The sequence below is a fragment of the Erpetoichthys calabaricus genome, chromosome 8 (assembly GCF_900747795.2).
Source record: "Erpetoichthys calabaricus chromosome 8, fErpCal1.3, whole genome shotgun sequence".
In the NCBI taxonomy this organism is placed as follows: domain Eukaryota; kingdom Metazoa; phylum Chordata; class Cladistia; order Polypteriformes; family Polypteridae; genus Erpetoichthys; species Erpetoichthys calabaricus.
The window spans coordinates 142622376-142646266 of NC_041401.2; the positions used below are offsets into that span (position 1 = coordinate 142622376).

The following is a 23891-nucleotide window of genomic DNA, read 5'->3' on the forward strand; positions in this document are numbered from 1 at the left end:
AAACATCTAATGACAAGAAATATTTCATGTGTGAGAGGGAAGAAGAGACTAAAAAGTGTGGGAAGCAGAAGTTAAATTGGAATCTTCAAGTAAAACCAAAGCCCCACCCTGCGCACTTTTTAGAAGTGATGAATATGCCACATTCCCTTGCAGAAGGGAATGAGTTTCCCAGTCAGAAATTTGACATGAATGTTCTTTGAAGTGGAGGCCTCTCAGTTGGAAAATTCAAAGAAAATAAAATTGGTATCTGAATTCTTCAAGTTGTGGCATAATGCTGACACTTCATCGAAGTTGATAATATAAAATAAAACAAAATAGTCTTTTCAGGCAGAAATTGCATTTTTGTGTGTGTAATTGCATTAGGAACAATGTGAAACACTTTAACCTTCGTGCATTTTAGCCCATTGTGTTACTACTAGCACTTGGAATTACATGCAATTATGGCGATTCCTGAGTCAGACTGGGGGGTGACGGTTAATGACCAGCAGTTACGGTGTTAAACTCAAGTAACTTTCAGGACAGTATTGTACTGACATCAAGTGGATTAAATAACATTAAATAAAAAAGGTAACTCATCAATATTCATGAGTGGACCAAAGTACAATGGTATGTAAATGAGAAGCTATAAAGCCAGTTTTAGAACAAAGTGAAACTGAACCATTAGCTGAATCAAGCAATAATGATGACAATGTGTGTTGACACAAATAGTGAAACTAATGAGGTACAGCAACTGTACAACTGAGCTGCAATGATATTCTTGATGAATTCATTTGCGTAAAGCTGCAGCGGGTGTGCAAGTAGCTGCATGGGAAAAAGGCAAAATAACTGTGATCAAGTAGAAAAGTATTAAAGGACACTAAGCTCTGTTCAAAACGTAGCAACTGTAGCTCGTGTCAGGAGAAATGTGGATGTCACTAAGCCTTGCAATGTAGTAGCCCACAATAAGACAAGGGGTGTGTTGCTCGTGTGGGCAAACACTGACATCATATCCTCTCATGTGCAAGCAACAGAAAAAAAGAAAAGAGTGCAAAGAATCACGCTTCTGCAAGCTTCATGTTGGGTTGTGTGTTGGCAACTGTTTCAAAACATATCACATTAAGGACATGTACTAAATCTGCAAAAGTACAGCTGGAGACACTCGACATACCTTTCCTACTGTATCTGTGTTGGACATTCTGGTATTTGCATGTTTCTGTTACACATAATAGCATTTTTCTTGTTGACAATAATTCAATTTTATTATGTAAAACGTAACGCTCCTGCCGATTCTAGAATCACATATTACACAGGTGTCGTCGAATTCCAAAGAATTTCCCAGGGCAAGAGACTTGACACAAAGTAATTGAGGTGTTATTTTTGGAAAGAATTTATTACTGTGGTGTGATTGCTACATTTGTGGCATGTGCACATTGCTGGCAGCTGGCAACTTGACTTCATGCAAATCAATTTTACTGTGCTGACGTTCACTTCTATATGTACGCACATGTATGGTGCATTTGCTTGTACAGTGGTCATTCTGCATGCGTACATATCATGAGACATGATGTAAGATGCAATAATGCACACAAAGCAGTGGTAAGATATCATAGAACTTATGTAGTATCTGATTGGTTCAGAGGTATACAGTACATACTGACACACCAAACACTCAGGTAAAGGAATGGATTGTTCTTTTCCCTTATTTTTTGCCCTACAGGCAACATTTTTATTTGGCTCGATAGCACCCTTTATAGACCACTACTGACATATGGTAATACCTGATTTATATAAAGGTGCTGGACATACTTCCAGTACTTACCTACCCGGTAAAAGTGTTGCATAAAGGAATTGATACTTCTAATTTTGCTCTTAATTTTTACAAATAAATGAGATATTATATTTAATTACTTTTTGTGTGCCCCAAATAGGCAACAAAGTGGGGAGGTGAAACATCACAAGTTGGACCTCTGAACACTCCCACAGCACATGAACTCCACATTAACTCATATTATATTCAGTCAAGTAGAAGACACAGTGGCTTATCTGCCTAAGGCACATTCTGCTGGGAATACGACTGTTCCCTTCATGTTTATATGGATTTCCTTCCACACTACAAAGGTTAAATGGCCATGCATGAGTAAAGGTACTTTGCAATAGTCAGGGGCCCAGACTAGGATTGGTTCTTTCCTTGTGTCAGTGGATACCAGTTTCACCTTTAGTTTCTGTGTTTCCAAAACAAGTAGGTTAAATGTGGAAGTGAATTTCTTCAGGTCATGCATGTAAGTTTTACTAGTGTCTTCTAGATTTTTTAATGATTTTGAATCGTTTTTAGTGCTTTTAGTCTTATTGAAATTGTAATTTACTGCATGACGGTGTGCACCTTGCAAGGTGCTATATACCACAAAAATGAACAAATTGAAAAATGCAAACACAAATCAAAACTGAACCAACTTCTTTTTCACGTATAGCGTGCTTTTCATGCATGGATTCTGCAGATGGTGTTTCCACCATCCACCATCCTGTTTCCCCGCCTTCCTCTAAACACCTACTGAGCCATCATTCACAGAATGCTGAGCTGGCCACTGGAACTACAGGGTGTGCAGAGAGTGAAACGCCTTGCCCAAAGTCCGTTGTGAGTCATAGCACATATAATGAAGGGTTTGCAGTCTTGGAGGGATCTACTTTTATTCCTTTCAAAGCAGAGGACAATACTGGCCAAGGCTCTATGGCTAATCATGCATCAACAAATACCTTGGGTGTAAGCATGTTTGCCAAGAGTATAAATTGGTCCAGCCAGCTTAGCCCAGCCCATGTGAGAAGCAAGACTTGTGCTGAACCTGCCAGCTGCTTTGAGATGTATTCTGCAATAATCGTCTTTTTTGCAGGCTTGGCCTCTGAGATGAGTGCCTTCCCGATTCAGGTAGGGGTCTTTAGGCTTGCCAGTTTCCTCAGGTGGACATGGCCTCTCTGACTTATATATCTGTGCTTTTTCTACAGAATTCTTCTGCACTAAATGATGAAGACAAAAGATTTAAAGAAGTGTCTCAGGTAACTGTCTTTTTTTTTGTGGACAAATTTAATGAAGTGTAAAATGTTCTGGTCTGGCAAAAGTTGAAGTCTTAACCACAGAGTAAAACACATGACAGCAAAAAGTAACACTTAGGGCAGTTTCAAAATGAGATATAATTACATGGATAAAAAGAGAATACCGCATATGATGATACATGAGAAAAAAACTTAATTGCTAAGCTTAAAATGTCATCATACTTTAAGATTTAATAAAATATACTTACTGCCAACTCTTCCTAGAATGAAAGTGCCTTCTACTATGCATAAATGCTATCTGGTGGCTACAACAAATAATAAAAATTGTTACTCTGAATGAGCTCATCACCCATGTAGCATATTAGAAGATCAAACAAAGTGCTGTCATGTCCCAGTGCTCAAAATGTAGTTCATATATCTTCCATATTGCATTTATAGAATTTCTTCCTACTTAATTAGGTCTCCATTTAATTCAATGATGCATACATGAAACCATGCTGCTGAGTATGTGAATTTCCCCTTGGGATTAATAAAGTATCTATCTAGTCTATCTATCTATCTATCTATCTATCTATCTATCTATCTATCTATCTATCTATCTATCTATCTATAATTATTAGAGACGTTGAACTGACCTCAGGTTTGGTTCATTTTTGCTAACTTCACAACCCATTCTGGCTGTTAGAGCAGTTGATGTTGTGTGGTGGGCTGATCACACTAAAATAGCACCATCCTTTGGTCTTGCAGATGAGCGCTTAGGGCGTGGAAGACATGACAGCAATGGACAAAATCCTGGAGACCAATGAATATCAGCGTAAGTACTTAAATCTGAATAAAGTTGTACAGTGATCAATATACTGCCTTGACATTGGACATGAAAATTCTTTTTTTTATAAACTTTTTGAGGTGTTGAAATATTATTTGTAATGCACGATGCCTCATTACCAGGCAACAGAACTATAAACATGGCTTTAATTAGTAGAATAACGGGCCTCCAAAGCTTGTGTATTGTAATATGTTCAGTTAGTCAATTTAACGTGTCATTTTGCTTGACTTCTCATCAAATCCATAATGGCTAACACAATACAACACCCTACTACTACAGAAACCAGCTAAAACGCAACATTGTTTATGGAAATGGGACTTGGTACAAGTACAGCAGTGGTATTATCATGTGAATAGTTTAAGTTCTTACTTGCATTTCAGACCAAAATGCAATGTGTCACCATGATGAACAAGAGTGTATTCAAGTACAGAACTTCTTTTTAATACATACAAAATACAAATCATATTATCTGATGTACTGTTTACTCCTTCGTCCATACCACTTGCTTATTTACAATCATGTTTCTGATGCATGTTTTACTAGAGCTGTCTGATGTACTCATTTGATGAACTTTGAAGAATATTTCCAGACTTGAAAATTAGGGTGACTAAAAAAACATGTCGGAAATCTTTTCATGATCCTCTTTGATTCTTTCCATTATGGTAAGATTGTTGCTTATTAAGGAAAGTTGAGGCTGCCCCACTCCTCTTGTTACCCCTAAAATGGACTTGCCAGCAGTTGTAATTGGCCTTCCAATGGAGCCATGTGGTCTGGCTACTTGCTACATTAAAACACAAGAAGATCACTATTTTACCTTATAAAAATGAACCTCAACTTTCTGTGAATTACAGTGACAGCACACCCCGGAGGCCCCACATTTATGCAGGGTTGACATCGCCATCTCAAGCAAACGAAGTGCCATTGCCTGCCCAGGGAACACCTGCTTGTGGCCTAAATCTGTAGATGGTCACGTCTACATTCCTTACATCTTGTCTCCACAGTACAGTATGTCAAGGAGTATTTTATTCTGAAAGATTGTTCTGCATTTGAGTTAAATGTGTGCCTTTTAATGGACTGCCCTACTCGCATTACTCCTGAGACCAAATCCCAAGCAGAAAACAGTACAAAGAAAATTAATGCCTGTAAAGATGCATATTCCAAATATTATTGCCATACATTTATTTAAATTTAATGTTATAGTAGTTTTGGGGTAGAAAAAACAGCACAGTGTTCAGCAGTACATCTCAGCTTTCTGTATGGACGTTGCAGGATAAGCCTGCTTGCAGACTCTGACTTGCCCTAAGCAAGACTTGTTGTAAGCCAGAATAGTCTTGCACACTATTTTTTAAGCAATAATTTATTTGTCGTTAAGAAAAGAGGGATCAAGCAAATGAGAAAAGTCATGGGACATCACAAAGGGAAGAAAGAAAGTCTCTGACCTGCAGACACCCCTTGATCCATTCAGAGATGGGCTGAAAAAACAAGTAGAAAATACTAAAAAAGGTGTTGCGTTCATGAAATGTTGCTCTACACATCCCTCTTAAAGCAAAATAAACAGTTCTTAAGAAGTGTAACTCCTCTTTCAAGTGATAAAATATGTATGTGAAACTATTTAGTATAGTATGTGAAAGAGGAGAGATTAATGAGGGCAATTCTAACAGAATTAAGTCATTTTTCTAACCCACTTAATCCAGACCATGGTCACCACGGCCTGGAGTCTTTCCCAGCTAGCACAGGGTGCAAGGCAGGAACAAACGCTGCACAGGTAACCAGTTCATCACATCCCAGACACACACTAGGGACAATTTAGCATTGCCAATTTACCTAATCTGCATGTCTTTGGGGGCGGCACGATGGCGCAGTGGGTAGCGCTGCTGCCATCGCAGTTGGGAGATCTGGGGACCTGGTTCAATTCCGGGTCCTCCCTGCGTGGAGTTTGCATGTTCTCCCCGTGTCTGCGTGGGTTCCTCCAGGCGCTCCGGTTTCCTCCTCCCACATTCCAAAGACATGCAGGTTAGGTGGATTGGTGATTCTAAATTGGCCCTAGTGTGTGCTTGGTGTGTGGGTGTGTTTGTGTGTGTCCTGCGGTGGGTTGGCACCCTGCCCAGGATTGTTTCCTGCCTTGTGCCCTATGTTGGCTGGGATTGGCTCCAGCAGACCCCCGTGACTCTGTGTTCGGATTCAGCGGGTTGGAAAATGGATGGATGGATGGATGCATGTCTTTGGACAGCAGGAAGAAAGCAGAGCACCTGGAGGAAACCGAGACAGGAGAACCCCAGACATGAACCATGGTCTCCTTACTGCGAGACTGCAGTGCTACCACTGTGCCATTGTGGCTCCCCCAGAAAAAGACATAAAATAACCCCCCCAATGTATTGAACCTCAATCTTTTTCCCAGTGAGATATCAGGAGGGTCTTAGAAGGTAAAGAACTTATCAAAATCAATTTGTTATTTATAGATTAAAAGGAGTATGGTTGAAAATCTAGAATTAGAAAAGGATGTGAATAGCATGGAATTTTAATGTCTAAAGAAAATAAGAGAAAGGTGAAAATGGAAACAGTGAACAACAACATTTTTTTATATAGCACATTTTCATATAAATGATGTATCTCAAAGTGCTTTAAATGATGAAGAAAGAGAAAAAAGACAAAATAAATAAGAAAATAGAATTAGGGAACATTAATTAACATAGAATAAAAGTAAGGTCAGATGGCCAGGGGGGACAGAAAAAACAAAACTCCAGGCAGCTGGAGAAAAAAATAAAATCTGCAGGGGTTCTGAGGCCACAAGACCACCCAGCCCCCTCTAGGCATTCTACCTAACATAAATGACCTCAATCAGTCCTCATGGTATTCAGGGTTCTCATGGAAGATTTTGATGATGGCGGTCATGTGGACTTCTGGCCTTTAATCCATCAATGTAGGGACATCACGGTGCTTTGATTAGGTGGTGGTGGTGGCACAGATTGCCACCACAGAAAACCGGAAAGAGAACAGAAGAGAAAGCAGGGGTTAGTACGGATTATGGAGCCATCAGGAATGATAATGATAATTAAATGCATATACAGAGTATCAGGATTAAACTAAAATGAAACTATGAGAAAGCTGTGTTAAAATAATGAGTTTTTAGCAGTTTTTTAAAGTGCTCCACCATATTAGCCTGGCGAATTCCTATTGGCAGGCTATTCCAGATTGTAGGTTCATTACAGCAGAAGGCCGCCTTACCACTTCTTTTAAGTTTAGCTCTTGGAATAATAAACAGACTCATTTGAAGATCTAAGGTTATGATTTGGAGTGTAAGGTGTAAAACATTCTGAAATATAAGATTGAGCGAGATTATTTAAGGCTTTGTAAACCAGTATTTTAAAGTCAGTTCTAAATGACACAGGTAACCAATGTAGTGACATCAAAACTGGACAGATGTGCTCGGATTTTCTTTTCCGAGTTAAGATTCTAACAGCTGCATTCTGCACTAGTTGCAATCGATTGATGTCTTTCTTGGGTAGTCCTGAGAGGAGTGCGTTACAGTAATCTAGTCAACTGAAAACAAAAGCGTGTACTAATTTCTTAGCATCTTGCAATGTTATAAGAGGTCTAACTTTTGCTATATTTCTTAAGTGAACAAATGCTGTCCTAGTAATCTGATTAATATGTGATTTAATATTCAGGTCAGAGTCAATAGTTACCCCTAAATTCTTTACCTCCATCTTGACTTTTAATCCTAATGCATCAAGTTTGTTTCTTAATAACCTCATTATATCCATTTTTGCCAATCACTAAAATTTCTGTTTTCTCCTTATTTAGTTTGAGAAAATCACTACTCATCCATTCAGAAACACAAGTAAGACATTGTGTCAGTGAATCAAGAGTGTCGGGGTCGTCAGGTGCTATTGATAAATACAGCTGTGTGTCATCACCATAGCTGTGGTAGCTTACATTATCTGACCTAACAGAAACATGTAAATCGAACAGAGCAGTGGACCCAGGATAGAGCCTTGTATAACATCATATACAGGGTGGTCCAGATATAATTATGCAATTATGCAATTTTCATTACACCATAGAGAATTCACAAAAAATAATTTTTGTTGCCTATAGATGGCAGCACCTGCCCTGCAATCGTTTATTACAAGATATTTTGAACAATTCTTTTGTCTTGCATTGTTTTCCTGCATTTCATTAAAAGTTGCATAATTAGACCTGGACCACCCTATAGAATATTGTGTCTTTTACCACAACTAACAAAGAATTTTCTACCTGCCAGGTAGGATTCAAACCAATTTAAGACACTGCCAGAGAAGCCCACCCACTGACTAAGGCAATTTCTAAGAATATTGTGATCAATGGTATCTATGGTGAACTTTGATGGAACATTAATTACAAATTGAGTAAGAGTCTGTAACCCTTTCAATAAATTCAAAGGGGTTGTGTAAATCTATGAAAATTTTTTATTGAATGAATTTATGATTGGGGTTTTAGGAGTAATTTTTGACTATATTTAATCCAAGCTCAAGGGGGAGGAAAGTGTCACAAGACAAGAAAAGGTTTCTTACATGCAATATAACACAGATGCATGTTTGGACTGAAACCTGATTGTAGAAAAAAGTTAAGAAATAGTGAGATGAAATAGTAAAGGATGAATTGATGCTGCATTTTTTGAGGATCAACCTTAGCTGTAGGTAAAAAAAACATAGAGGAAAACCCTGAGAATTAAGAGCAAAGGTTGTGGAATGAAAGGTGCCATACCTCCCCAAAATGATTATACAGTATAAGAATACCAAGCGTAGTCCAGTGTGGAAAAGAAATTGGGCAGCCACCAAACCTGCAAATAATGTTGTCAGGATGCAAGGCAGAGTAAAATGAAGGAATTATCATTAAATCATGGTGAGGTAGTGTTCCTTTTAAGCCCTACTCCTCCTGGGACTAGCTCTAACCATCCAAAATCTTGAGCTGGACCAATCTCTATGAAAACAGACGGGCTCTATTTTGGATTAGACAGAAGAACAACATATTGGAACTTTAAATCCCAATACGTTTTTTTAACAGCTGCTTTCAAGCATGAAATATATTTTATTAGATTGCATCAGCATTGTTCGGTGCAGTAAGATTGTTATAGTTCATTGTACTACAAGTTTTGCTGTTCTTGAAAATTTTGTATTTTAAAATAAGCATGGTAGTTCTCTCCACAAATCACACCAGTCGAGCAGATGACAAGGTTCCCTCTTTTTGATGAAAGTTTTCCATGTAATCTGCTCACTGTTTATTTTGCAGCTTGACCCCAAACTAAACTTATCTCTCTTTTCAATACCATAGATGACTTTGACAGGATAATCATTGAAACAGGAATGCAGGATATCTCCACTGGCACTTGTGTCCGATTTGTGCCACGGACACATGAGGCCAACTACCTTGACATCCAGCCCAAGTTTGGGTGAGTCTGCTCATCTACAGATGCTTTAGACTTAACATGGCAGGTTTTATTTTGTATATTTTCTCTTACATGACCAAATGACTCACTTTAGTCCTCAACTATCTTAAAACATTTTCATACCATGTTCATTAAACTCAAGTGATTTTTCCCCTAGCCTGGTTCATACAGGCTGATGCGCACTTGCCTATCGCTTTCTGGTGTGGAACAAAACAACCAAAGGCCTTTAGAAAGGGTTAGTATTAGTGCAATTCCAATTAAACTCTGGAGTAGTTTGCATGAGAAATTAATGTGATGGGACTGATCTAACTACAGGAAATACTGTGCATAATGGGAAAAATTTGTGCAAGCTATATTTCCTATGTGACGTTATTTCTGCTGGTGATCAGGCAATCTTAGTATAAAAATAAATACACAATACATGCATAACAGCTCCCATAAGGACCAGTCAATCAGATTAAGCCTCTGAATGGCTTTATCTCTCTCACAAGCAGATAGCAGTTGACCAACAAGACAATAAAAAAACATATTAATTCACTTTTGATGGCGTGGATCAAACCACATCCTGAGGTGGTAAGAAACAAACACCCTGTGGGACTGATGATCAAACCCTCAAATCTTATACTGCATCCACCTTCTCAATGCAACTGCTCTTCAGAAACAATGCAGACAATGAAGGCACATTAATTTGAATACTCTGTAATAAAGTTAATCAACATTCCAAAGTAAACATTATTATCAGTTATTTACATGTTACTTGAGATAAACTTAATAGAGGTTATGTTCATACACAAGCCTACCTGAGAATAAACACACAACATCATACAATGAAATGCAGCTCATCTGATACACCTGCTGTGTAAATGAAATTGAAATCCATGCCCTCTATGCCCTCAGCAGAGCTGGCCCTCTTCTGTACGGTCACATGCCTGTAGATGAAACGTTACCTTTCTATCTCACGCAAAGTAACACATCATTTTCATGTCCTCTTTGTTGTCCGATAAGACGCATTCTGTTCATGGAACTATGTTGGGTGAATAAACCACAAAATTATTAACAAATTCTGGAGCGCACAGTCTTCTTGACTTTCCATGATGAGTTTTAAGGGGGAAAAATAATTTCTTCCCAATAATAGAAATCCATGACATGCCATGGGGGATTTATTGTTCCTTCTGTTTCACTTGAAAGTTTGCTGTGTGAAATGTAACCAAACTAACTAAAGATTGAAACAAAGCAACTAATCACCTCCTGATTCAGCACAAAACAAATGAACCACGAGTGTGAAAGCACCTTCAATGTCTCAACCAGTGGTAACTTTCTTCACTTAACGTATTCAATTTTCCAGCCTGCTGAATGTTGTCTCTTCTTCCCAAAACTTAGGTGTCCATCACTTCTCTCCATGTTCACCTAGGAAACTCCATGAGCCCCTATGGGCAACATGTGGAAGTTCCAGAAAGAGTTGTGGCTGTCTGACATGGTCATTAGCTCTTTGACAATATAAGATGTTCTTCAGTACATGGAATCAGCTATAGTATGTCACAGGATTGGGGGTTAAATGTAGATGTAGACCACCCACAGTTATCAAATAATAAACTCCTAGTAGCTCAGTATGATCATTGTTCTGACAAGTTAGAAAATCGGCAGTAACAGGACTAGGAGATAAAAGAGAAATATGAGTCAAAAATGAGCAGAGGTCAAAACCAGAAATTTAAGAAACCGTTTGTTTCTTAAAGCCAAAATGAGACCATAAATCTTAGTCAAAAACTGCCAAATGACTTTCTAAATCTTAAGGTTTTACAGGAGGTAGCTATCACTTGAATTCTTCGTTTTAAAATGTAGTAGCATTGTGGCAACTTAAAACAATACTCCACCCAAAAATTATGTATTTTTCGAAGTGTTACTTACCCCATGTAGTTTGTACTAAGAAAAATTTTAAATTTAGAAATTACATATTGAATATTCTACAATCAACAGGGCAATTCTGGACAACAGCATATGATGTGAAAAACATCCGTTATCCAATAGTATGGGCACGATATGCCAAATGTGTGTATTTTTTGCCAAAATATTAGTAACAGTTACTTCCTCTTCCTGAAAACTCGCAATTGAATGTAGCTTTTTCTCAACCTTTGTAGGGCTGAGGGCAGTCCCTTGAAGTTGCTGGGCAGGTAGCCCTGCCTCTTGGGGGACCACCCACAAAACACATGGCACATGTAAAAACATACATAGACATAAAGAAACTAATCAACAATGTTAATATACAAAATTAACAAAACAGACATAAATGAAAAATTTGAACCTCGGCTGAAATATAACAAACAGGACAAAAGTTGCAAAACACCAACATGAGATTACATGTAGAGTGGAAATTGCCACACAATTATGATTCAAGTTTTCAAATACAGGTCACATTCAAGTCACATACGTCTGTATTAGATTTATAATGCCATATGAAAGTGCTCTAAATAATATCCAAGTTCCAGGACCATGTGGATATCTGCTTTCATACTTCTCCAAAAAGACTGGATCCATGCTATATGTGAGTTCAAAAATTGCAATAAAGCTGCAGTGTGAACATAGCCATAATTATGCTTCAATTTAAAAACTCCTATTGTTCATTTTTTCTTTTTGAGAGTTCACTATATATGTCTTAATCACCACATTCACATATATGGATGCAAGTAAAAATAAATACACAACTATAAAAATGAGGGCACCAAAAGATCATAGAATCTACGGATGAAGAACAATAAATTCCAAGGACTGATGACTGATGGGTCTTCATCTGCTTTCACTGTTTTAGAAAAAGTGAAATATTTGCTGGATACATAGCCTTTGTGAGGAAAGGAAAGCCAAAAAAGTTCAAGTGCTTAACCCATGTGAAATACGCAACAGTCACCCTTCACTTCTAAGGTTTAGAAACAGTAACTCTGTATAGGGGGTCATCTTTATGTTGCTTTTGAACTTCTCCTCCTCTCTCTTTCCAGATGTTGGTCCTATCTTGGTCTCAATGGTGGTGCACAACAGCTGTCACTACAGACTCCAGGATGTATGTGGTCTGGAGTAGCCTCTCATGAGCTCATGCATGCCCTGGGTTTTGTTCATGAACAATCACGATCGGACAGAGATGAATACGTGACCATCATGTGGGAGAACATTTTGAAAGGTACTGATGGGCCATTAATGTTGTCAAGTAGAAATCAAACTTTATGATGTTTTGAGGTACCATGGTTGATATTCCAGATGTTAGCAGGTAACCACATTCTAATGGATTACTGTGAAATGAATGTGTTTGTGCAGAAAAATCAACAGTTGTATTTTATCTCAGGGAACAAAGCAACAACATACTTACTGAATCTGTGACACTTGCTTTCTAGCTCACCCAGTATCACTGCAATTAAAGAATAATCATTGTGTGTATCAAAAATATCACAAATAATGACTTATTTAATAATAGTAGCTGTAATAGTAGAGTAGAGTGACATTCTCACTTGCATGTCTAACTGACATGCAACAAGTTTCCATTCTCTGGTGCCAAGAAAATCAAAAAGGTATTAAAACACAGCACTTCGGTTTGTTTAGGAAAAGAAACTAACCAACTTACCTGATGTACCGCTTACCCCATAGTTACCCCTTAGTTATACCACAGGCCACACATGGAGAACACACTTACTAATTAAGTTAAAAAACATTTTCATATATATACTTACTGATAGGGAAGCTTCCTCAAATTCCCACCTTCTGAATATCATAAAGTATTTTCCCATCATACTTGGCCTCCTTTTCTTCCCACCAGCTCACATCACGACCCTAATCTCAGTGAGATAGTAGTAGGGAATGGTCCTTCTTGGCCAATTCAAGAATCACTTCTGGAGTTTGGGTCAGTCTCTTAAAGTTACAGCAACCACGTCAGAGTTTGAACCTGGTGGTTACACACTTCAGACTGCCTTTAAAGAGTTAGGCCTGAGAAAACTTTATTATTTTGAAGTCAGATATGAGATCTCTCGCTGATGTAACTGATCAGGAGTCATCTCCATTTCCTTTGACCACAGAGGGTAGCAGCAGTAGCAACAGGACTTAGGTTAGTAATAGTCATAAAGGAGATTCAGACTAATTCACAAGTGCCAAGCTTGTTCACTATGGATGGTGTGGGTATAGACAATCATAAACGACTTATACTGAGCACCTACTGAGGGCGGTCCTCCCGCGGAGAGTTATCATTTTCTCTGCCTGGCAATGTGTGTGCATGTCCTGCACTTGCTGTGGTATTTGTACTGCTTTTATTATGTGTGGTTTGTCTGCCTTGGTGTCTCTCTATTCTAATGTTGAATGTGCAACTGTTATAGAGCAGAACATTCGATAATTAAGATGTTTAGATTAACATATTTTAAATTATGCCACCAGAACACACTGTGATGTTTAAAACATTTAATGTGCTTCTTATCTGGTTGTATTTTGTGCTGTTGTGTGTCTTCTCAGTAAAAAGGCTATTCCATTGAAGTTAGATTATCTGATGGACCGCTAGATCCCTCCATCTCTTCTCTTCAACCATCTCTTCAGTCAAGTGCCTAACTGATTACAGACCCAGAATTACTGCCATTCCTTTCATTTAAATTCTTTTGTTATCAAACGATTATTAAAATAGTTTAAGTAACCAACACTTATTTATTTGCTTACTTACTTTTTTCTTTTCTATTATGCTTGATAGGGTTGGGGTCCTGAGCTATTGATTATATTTTTTGTATCTTTTTGAAATTATTTGTACCATGATCATCCCTACTCTTTCTACCTGCTTCTTTGACATTTTCTTCCAATACCCCTCTATCTTTTTCCTTTGCCCTTCATTCCAAACACCTTTATGGGATACACTGTTTCACTCATCTTTATTATAAGCCCATACCATTTTAGATGCTTCATTTTTATGGGTTCCATGAGTGGTTGCATTTCCATCTCTTCGTTCTACTAATTCTTATCCGGTCACTTTGTTTCACCTGCGACTCCTCTTAAATACTTCATTTTGTGAGAAAATAATATAGAAGTAACAGTAGTTAAATGTTTTGGTTTGCAGTGCACATTGAAATATATAAACATTTACAAACTGGCTGATGGAATGTTCTTTCATTCACTTAATAAGACTTACTTGTTGGCATGTATACAGTTTTATGCTAAAGCGCCTTATGTCTTTTAAACGATTAGAGTGTGGTAGGTAAGTATTAATTCAGCACTGTTAGGCAAATTCAGTTGTTAATAAAATGGACCTCTGCCCTTACATTTTTGACAATTCTGTAACACACTGCTGTGATAAATGCTCCCTCTTTGGCATTTGCTGAAGAGATAATTAAAGACGTAATGAACAGGTTTCCTCCTTCCTGGTTTTTGACTCAAAGAGGTTTTATCAAACTTGTCAAAGTAGAGGATACGTTTTTTTCTTTATTTAATATGTCATTTCTTCCATAATTTCAACTGATGTTATTTTACATCTTTATTTATCCAGTATTGCCCAAAATTCAACAGCATATAATATGTTGGTACATACAGTATATGGTTTAATATAGATGCAGAGTCACCATTATACTTAGTTCTTTTTAGGGTGTTGTTAATTTGATAATATACATTATTAGTTTATTTATTCTGTTTCTAATTTCTTCATCTATCTTTCCATCTTCACTTGTTATTATTCCCAGTTATTCATATATAGACATATTTTGTAGTTGTTTTCCATTTATCTGTATGCACATTTCTTGTTCTTCATTTGTTATTTCCATAACTTTACTGTTCTTTACGTTTATTCTTATATTGTTCTCCTTCCTTGCTCTTCCATGTTAATGTTATTAATTTCCTTTGTTACTGTTGTTCATTTATTGCAATTAATGTTATATCGTCTGCATACATCAGGTCCTGGGTCCATACCGGGTTAAATATATAGTATCCAAACCTACATTACTAATTTGTGTCATGCATATGATAATTATATAATCCATATATATCACAAATAATAAAGGACTGACGCTATCATTCTGTTTGATACACTTTTCGATATTCCATTGCTCTGTTGTTTTCCCATTTAATTGTGCCATTCTTACATATTTGACTGATAATTTTAATGATACTTTTTAATTTTAACCAACACATAAGTAAGAATTCATTCAATTTTATATTGGAAATTCATATTGACAAATGGCCACCCACAGAAATGCAAAGGCCTGCCTTAAGGCTTGGGGTAGGCAATAGGCCTGCTTGACCAGGACCCCATTTTAACCCAATTTAGTGTGTTGATATAATATATCATCCAAGGTAGGACACAAGGAAGTAAGACTTTGTCCTCGGCACATATGGCAAGGTTACACAAAATCTCAAGGCCTTCTTAGTTCACATTAAATTGAGCAAAATCAATCTGAACATTTAAAAAAATGCAACAAAGTTCAGAATTTTACTGAAGATGGTGTCTCCTGCCATGAGGCTCTATTAAGATGTATGTTTGTTTTTATTTTAACAGATCGAGAGCACAATTTTGACAAGTATGAAACTAATAACCTGAATGCTCCCTATGACTATGGATCCATCATGCATTATGGAAAGTAAGTGGGCTCATTAAAGTACTAGACATGCTCTGTGGCATCATTGTCACAAAATTAATGGATAAACCTAAGCAAATTTAGCAGGCATCATACACTTTAGGAATGTAAAGTGGTGGCCATGGTGGCACAGTGGTAGAGCAGTTAGTGTTACAGTTCCAAGGACTTGGGTTCTCTTCCCATCTCTTTACATCTTGGCCTCAGTCTTGTAGAGTTTGCATGTTTCCCTGAGTCTGAATGTTTTTTTCTAGTTAGTTCATTTTCCTACTTCCCAAAAACAGTTATTGGGTTGACTGTACAATGACCCGTTGAGTGAGACAGGTGCCTCTAAGCTGACCCAGTGTGAGCCTTGGGCCTAATATTTCCATAGTACAAAGCCCTCCTATTACTCTATAATAAAAAAATGGGTGGGCTCAGGATCTCCCTTGGAGATCCTTGCATACCTTGGATGACTCCTGAGACACATATCCATTATAAAGTTAGGTTAGACTTCCCAGTTCATATAGATGGTGGAGGGAAACCAGAGGAATGTGACAAATGTCTGCATGCAAAGGACACTGCAGCAAATGAAGGAAGCTCTGAGACCAGAGGCATAACAGCCACAGCTCACATATTGGGTTTAAAGAAGCCGTGAATGAAGAACCTTGAACCCAACAAAATTAGACTCCAGCCATCTAAAATAACTGAAGTGCAAATAAAGTACATGATCTAGTTAAGTAGACAAAGGCTAACTAAAACCTAAGTCCTTCCCTAAAAATACAGCTTATTGATGGAAGGAAAGAACACAGCATGACTGTATGAAGTGTTGGGGTGCCAGCCCTGTTGCCCTGTTTAACAATAAACCAAATAAACATTTGAGGGTGCAAAATGTAACATAAATAGTCCTTTTCGTTTTATTCAATGTGGCTCGTATGAGCGAGTCACGGTGTTGGAGCTCCATCCTCAAAATGGGACACCAACATTCAACGGATTCTTAAAGCTCTTAGGCCAGAAAGGGCAGTGTTAGTGGCCCTCAAGGGGTATCTTGTCACTGCTGTGGAGGAAATGAAAGATGACGCTGTTAGTGCCTACCTTGGATGATTCCTGATGGTGTCCCTCTGATGCGCATGCGTGACAAGCCATATTTTTAAAAATGGTTAATATAATATCCAAATATTTAGTGTTATCTAGTGACTCCACATTGTGGTAAGATTATCCCATGGCTTGGGTGGTTAGTTAAACAAAGATAGAAGATAGAATTGTAAGGGATTATTGATCAGAAAACTGAATCCCCTCCCTACTATGAATAGACTGTAAATGTTTTAAGAAGAAAAAATCATTCAACCCAGCCTACTCCTCAGTCTCAACAGACTTGACTCTTTCAAAATTAACACCATAAAATCAATATTTGCCTCCAAACTATTATTAGCACCATTATTTGCCATATTTGTAATAAACTGTGAGAGGTAACAGTTGTACAACATTTACCCTGTGACACTAGCTTTCGCTCCTCTAACCTGACAGACAAACATCCAGACACCAGGTAAAAGAACAAAAAGGTGTTTTAATTCTTCCTTTTTCTGTAATAGTGCCTCTAAGCACCCTGACCACCATACACAGGAAAGTAATAATAGTAATAGATACAATAATTATTCACAATTCTCTCCTCCACACCTCCCAGCAAGCTCTGTCCCAACTCTGGCTCGCTTGCTGGGTCTCCAGCAGTCCTTTATATAGTTCCTGACCCGGAAGTGCTTCTGTTCTTCCTCCCACGTGACTTGCCAGCACTTCCGGGTCAGACTAAAGAATCACAATTCTTTAATTAGCCCAGAAGAACTTTGAGGCTTCTGTCCTCATGACTTCCTAGTACTTCCAGCATGCAAGGGAAGCATGGCTCCCCAGGTCCTTTCACAGCTCTCCCTGGTGGCACCCATGGCACCCAACGGGGCTGAGAAACCAAACTCCAAGTCTATAGTTTTGGGGGAGGCAGTGTCATGGAAAAGCTGCCTTCCCCCATCCTTCTATCTCAGGGGCGTCCCGGCAGGGTTGCCAACCGCCACAACTCTTAAACAAATTTTATTTGTCCCCCCCCCATAATTATATTGAAGAACTTACTGCAAGTGCACCCAAAAACTATTGAATAATGCAATACAGGTTTAGAAACTGAATGAATGAATAAATGAATAAACGAACAAATGGATAGTAGTGGTTAACAAAAGAAGCAGGCTGTCAGATTTAATGAAGCTCGTCAGATCACAATACAGAGCAGTCCTTGCAAAGTTGACTTCTCTAGTGTTCATGCTGAATGTAATCATGCAAGTTTCATGTTCATTGATCAATGCCTTCAGTATTTAGCACTAATGAGGATCACGTGATTTTGAATAAAGAAACAATATGAAGAGAACAAAAGGGTTTTATTTTTTTTTCACAGATATGCTTTCTCAGAAGATGGCGCACCAACCATCATTCCAAAGCCAGACCCTAATATTTTAATCGGGCAAAGAGATGGTCCCAGCACCACTGACCTCATGAAAATCAACAGGCTCTATGACTGCGGTGAGTCCTAACAACACTTTAGGGAAAGGAAGCCCAAAATATTCAAAAACCCAGAAAAATGATAGCTTATTTCATCTAGTCAAACTGTGGTTCAGTTGACCCTTGCCTTCTGATTACTGTTATTAAAAAGCTAAGTGCAGACCATGGAGTCGGGATATTCTGGGACACTTTATGTATGGTTTCTTCTACACATTCTTCTACATTTTGAGATGGAGCCTTCTCCAGCTTACACTTACTTAGTGAGTGTTTAAGGACTTAAAAGGATTTAACATTGAAATTATGTTTGTACTACAAAGCACTGGCTGAGGTGGACATGTGAAGATTTTATTTTATTATAACTAAAATTGCAGTAGACAGCTTTGTAATATAATTGTTTAATTTGGACTGCCATTGTGGAGTTTGCATGTTCTCTCAATTTTTTGAGAGAGTTTTTCTCCAGCTACTCCGGTCTCCTCACCACATATCAAAGGCATGAATGGTAAGTCCAATGGCAACTAACCTAACCAGAATGAGAGTCCTCTCTGCAATGAACCTGGTTCTGGCCTTGCATTCTGATACCCTTAGAAATAATGGATCTCAAAAATGAATACAGGGACGGATGGCTGTCTTGTACAATTTAATTTACTTTCCTTTTTATGTGGGGTCACTAGCGGGCATACCAACACCCCAGACCCATCACTCGACTACCCAAGACACAGTCTTGTCTTCAAACACAGTTCTTTTATTTAACCATCAAAGTGTACCTTTTACAGGTTTCTTCCTACACTGACACAAATATTCCAAAAACCTGACAGTATAGCATGGCATTTTCTTCAGTCCTATTCTCTCCAGTCTCCTCCACTCCACCTAGATGAGTGTTGTCCTCTCCCGGCTCCAACTCCCTAAGCTGAGTGGAGGACTCTTTTTTAACTCCAGACCCGAGAATACTTCTGACACTTAATCTGTTGCCTCATAACCATTTCCAGGTCAGGCATGACCACGACAGTCCTTGTATCTTCACTATCTGAGAGCTCCCATCCACAACCCCCATGCTGCCCTGCAGGGATCCATAATGGGGCTCTCCAGATGGGATGCTGCTGCCCAGTGTACAGGGGAACAATCTGCCAATAGCAGACAATCCCTCACTGTGTTGTCCTTCACAGTTACCAAGTCCACCCTGGGTGTAGCTCAGTGGCCGTTAGGATGCTAGCCCTGACGTAGCTGCTGTAATGTCCTTCACACAAAGGAGATATTGTTACTCCCTTCCTGACCTTCCATTATCAAGGCCTCCTGGCCAGGTAAGGGAGTGTAGCCGAAATGACTAAACAATAAATACAATCAGTACATGGAAACCGCAGATACTGAAGCATTGATCCTCTGGGATAAAATGGGAGGAGGTTCTAACTGCAGACAGTGACAGGTATGACATTGGTCATGGAATGCCCACAACATCACAGAACATCCACAATATTATGGAATGCCCATAGTGTTTGTCATGAAACGCCCTATTAGTCAGATAACCCTTCCACAACCCTAATCTTAACCATAGTGTAACTGGGCATTCAGTGGGTGTTTTGTGACTGACGTTGTGATGTTACATGATGTTTTTACATGATTGACCTCATAGATATTGCTGTAGTTATTCTCTGTTGTAAAATGGTGTTGGATACCAACAGGATGCTGGGGGGGGGGAAGTGCTGAGGGAAGACAGGGAAAGGCAGATGTGCCAGCCTTCTGCTCTCACCCCTCAAGGGTTGGTAATGATCTTTCTGAATGTTCACCAATGGAAGCTTTGTTCCAACTTTTAATTTCTCAAAAGTCAAGTTCAATTGTCTTCTAGGCTCTCTACACAAGGCTGCGAACACCTGTAGCTGGGCCAATCTGAGGACCTCACAAAACCATCCAATTGGTGTATAAAGGGCAGGGACTTAATCAGGGCGAGGTTTTCACCTGCACTTACTGGGAATTTCTTTTTCGTGGGGAATAACTGCAAGCCACCCTTCCCATTATGAATGGGGATCAATGCACTCTCAGTGCAGAGTAGACACATGTTGATCCATTCAGTGTAGTACACATGCAGCCCCGGACATCTAATGGTATCACTGACCTGTTATTGCTCAATTTCATGCTTTGCTGCTGCGTGGTAGATCTCTCAGACCTCTTTTTATGCTGGGTATGGCCACAAATAGGTGAGATTAGACTGCTGGTTTTTCGAAAAGGGTTAAACTTTTGTAATAGCAGATTAGCGAATCCAAGAGAGCAAGGATTTACTATATGTTGTGCGGAGAATGACTGAGGTCCAGTGTACAGTTGCTTCCTATCCTATGATCAATGATGTTGAAATAGACTTCCGCACCTCCATAACCTTGTTATGAGAAAACAAGTTCAGAAAGTGGATGTCTACAGTATTGGATGTCTCAAAGGAAATAAAACAAAGCTAGAAAAAACAAGACAAAGGCCGTGGAATATCATAGAAGTATAATTAAGGAAAACACTCAATAGACAACATAATAAACGCCAAGCTGCCCCTGTTGTCTGGATCTGTATCAAACTGTGTGGCAGGTTAATTGCTTGCCTACACAGTCTTGCCGTGCAATACCCCATTTCCAAGTCCAATAAGCCCTGACATGGGTTGACCAATTAAACGTCCCCTGTTTTTAAGTCTAGATTAAAGTGACTTTGTATTCTCCTTTGGTCTGTCTCTCTTCTACTTAAACATCCAAATTCCTAGAACAGTTCTGTCACTTTGTCTAATTTAAGAGAAGAACCAAACAATGGGCAGGAGATCCATCCAGGGATTTTTTTTCTGCCAGCTTCCCTGCAGCCTTGCCCAGCTTTAGAAAATGGATGGACGGACTCATAGCATTGCCTTCCCAGACTCCTTTGCATTATTTCTCCATTAAGCCCAGATCAATGGGATGTCATTTCCCTAGCCTGATCTCTCATTTCCTTTCACAGTCTTCCCATACTCGTGCTCAGAACACCTCCTGCCACCACCTTATGAAGTCCACAGGATCCATCCATCCATCAATTTTGATGAAATCTTTTATAAGCATATTATCTGCACACAAATTAATGAATTACATGCAAGGGGCTGCTGCTGCCTGACGGCTCGGAAAGTCATAGGCTCCTTCAGTTTTGCCCTTTGCTTATCGGAAGGTGAATTATCAGCCCACCCAAAAAAAGCTGCCTTGAAGGTGTTGCAGTTTTAGTAAGTAGTCATCAATACTCATCAAAAAAAGTATCCATCAGGTTAAAAGAATATTTTATAACACTTGGTAAGTGCACACGAATGTATGTGAAAAAAATTTGTATTAAATCTTGTGCCTTTATCATATCTGTCTAAGGAAGGTGATCTCACAGTGAATACTAGTGTATATTGTTTTGTTTCACAGGTGTGTAACACAAGCAAGAAGACTGACTTCTCCCTTTCTTCATCTTCATCAATTGTTGGAGCTGGGATGGTTACTGGTTTAATTAGGCACCAGTGCCATACTTCATTAAAAATTTTAAAACAAAGTAAAATTGTGTCTTGCATAATTGCACTGAATTCAGTAATTATAGCCGTCAATATGGGTGCCGGGGATTAGTGCTGCCTCTCGCAGTGCTTGTAGACTAGGAGACCAGACACGGTTAGTGGAGTTTGCATGTTCTCCCTTGCCTGCCTGGATCCTACTTCTGCATGTCTTTGGTTGACTGGTGGCTGCAAATTAGCCCATTATGAGTGAGTGTGCCCTGCCATGGAATGGCACACCATCTAGTGTGTAACATAAGTTTAATATGTCACTGACCTCTGTACAAAAATATTTTATAAATCTACTTTTCTTTCTACTCACGTGCACAGTGGACACAGATTTAGCAGAGGGGCTCATCATTTAGAACTGCTAGGCAAAGCATAAGACAAGACAGATAAAGACAGCTGGGGAAATGTGCACTATTTTTCATCTGTTTGAGTCAGCATGAAATTGTGTCCTCTTTGCCTTGTTTGGAATTGTTTTGTTCACCTAAGTTGGGTCCTGCACATGAAGAAAGAGTATAAAGCCTTGGAACATTGCCTGGCACACCTTCGAATCCGATGGACTGATGGAAGATAACGTCATCCGATCCAGAAAATCCTTCCAACGCAGTGACGAAAATGGCTGTATACATCGGGCCCCCACTTTGGTAACGGTCTTTTCATGGCTTCCTCATCTGTTATGCCGCGTAAACCGTCATTAAAGAAAGCTAAGTTATTTTTCCTATGTGATTTCTTATCACCGTGTCACTAAGAGAGGGGTATCGCCTTTTAATATTATATCTATATAGTTTTGGGTGGACGGCACAATGGCTCAGTGGTAGTGCTGCTGCCTCGCAGTAATGTTCTCCCTATGTCTGTGTGGGTTTCCTCCGAGTGCTCCGGTTTCCTCCCATAGTCCAAAGACATGCAGGTTAGGTGGATTGGCGATTGCGTGCTTGGTGTGTGGGTGTGTGTGTATGTCCTGCGGTGGGCTGGCACCCTGCCCGGGATTTGTTCCTGCCTTGCACCCTGTGCTGGCTGGGATTAGCTCCAGCAGACCCCCGTAACCCTGTGTTAGGATATAGTGGGTTGGAAAATGACTGACTGACTATTTTATTTAGTTGAATTAAAATTCTGAGGATCTTTTTTTGTAATTAAAATTCTGAGGAACTATTTTATTCATTTGAACTAAAATTCTGTAGAACTGTTTTATTTAGATGGTGAACAATAAATTTTCATGCAAACTCCAACCAAACTCCACGCAGGTTGGACCCGGGAAGTAAACACAGGTTTCCTTACTGCAAGGCAGCAGTGCTACCTCTGTGCTGCCGTGCCGCCCTAATAAAATAGTTCCTCAGAATTTTAATCATTATCCTGTACTGTAACCTCGAAATGTAGCTAAATAGCAGATGGGCTGTCAGGATCATAATCTTCATCATTGACAGTGTCAACATCCTCATTCAACAGGAACAGATTCAACTTGTGGAGGAAATGTTGATGGTAGTGACAGCACATCTGGTTGACTTGAAGTTGATGGCAGTGGATTATCAAGTGTGGACACCACTGCTGCTTCTTCCTGCTTCCTAGCTCTTTTCTTGAATATATCGTGCAGTGTCTGTTGCTTCATATACTTGGGTCTTTCTCTAATAAGTTTATCTTGGAGCAAGTAAACATTCATGATTTCTTGATCACTTACAAAACTTTGTTGCTCTTGTCCAGCCAGCAGTTCAGTTGTCAAAGTAATTAACCTGTCAATAGAGATTCTTTCTCTCACATCTTCCTCATTTTCGTCACTGCTTTCATCTTCATCACTACCTGTACAGGCATTTCTCTCTGGACTTTTAACCATACCTACAATTTCAGAATCAGTGTAATAATGAACTATAATTTCAGAATCAGTGTAATGATGAACTGTAGGCACATTATTTCAACATCCATCCATTCCATTAAAACATCTTCATTTAACCTTGATGAAAGCTCCTTGGCATCAGGATTAGTTACATCTTTAACATAAGCAAGAAGTTCCTG

At 39.0% G+C, this 23891-nt stretch overlaps 1 protein-coding gene across 1 annotated transcript; it reads left to right on the forward strand.

Moving 5' to 3' along the window:
- The first annotated feature begins 3795 nt into the window (after window positions 1-3795).
- On the forward strand, window positions 3796-21892 carry hce2l1 (high choriolytic enzyme 2-like 1). Its single transcript, XM_051931265.1, has 7 exons — window positions 3796-3838; window positions 4706-4855; window positions 9164-9281; window positions 12266-12444; window positions 15775-15856; window positions 18264-18388; window positions 21763-21892. Exons 1-7 carry the CDS (start codon window positions 3796-3798, stop codon window positions 21768-21770), a joined length of 705 nt encoding a protein of 234 aa, XP_051787225.1. The 3' UTR covers window positions 21771-21892.
- The last annotated feature ends 1999 nt before the right edge of the window (window positions 21893-23891 follow it).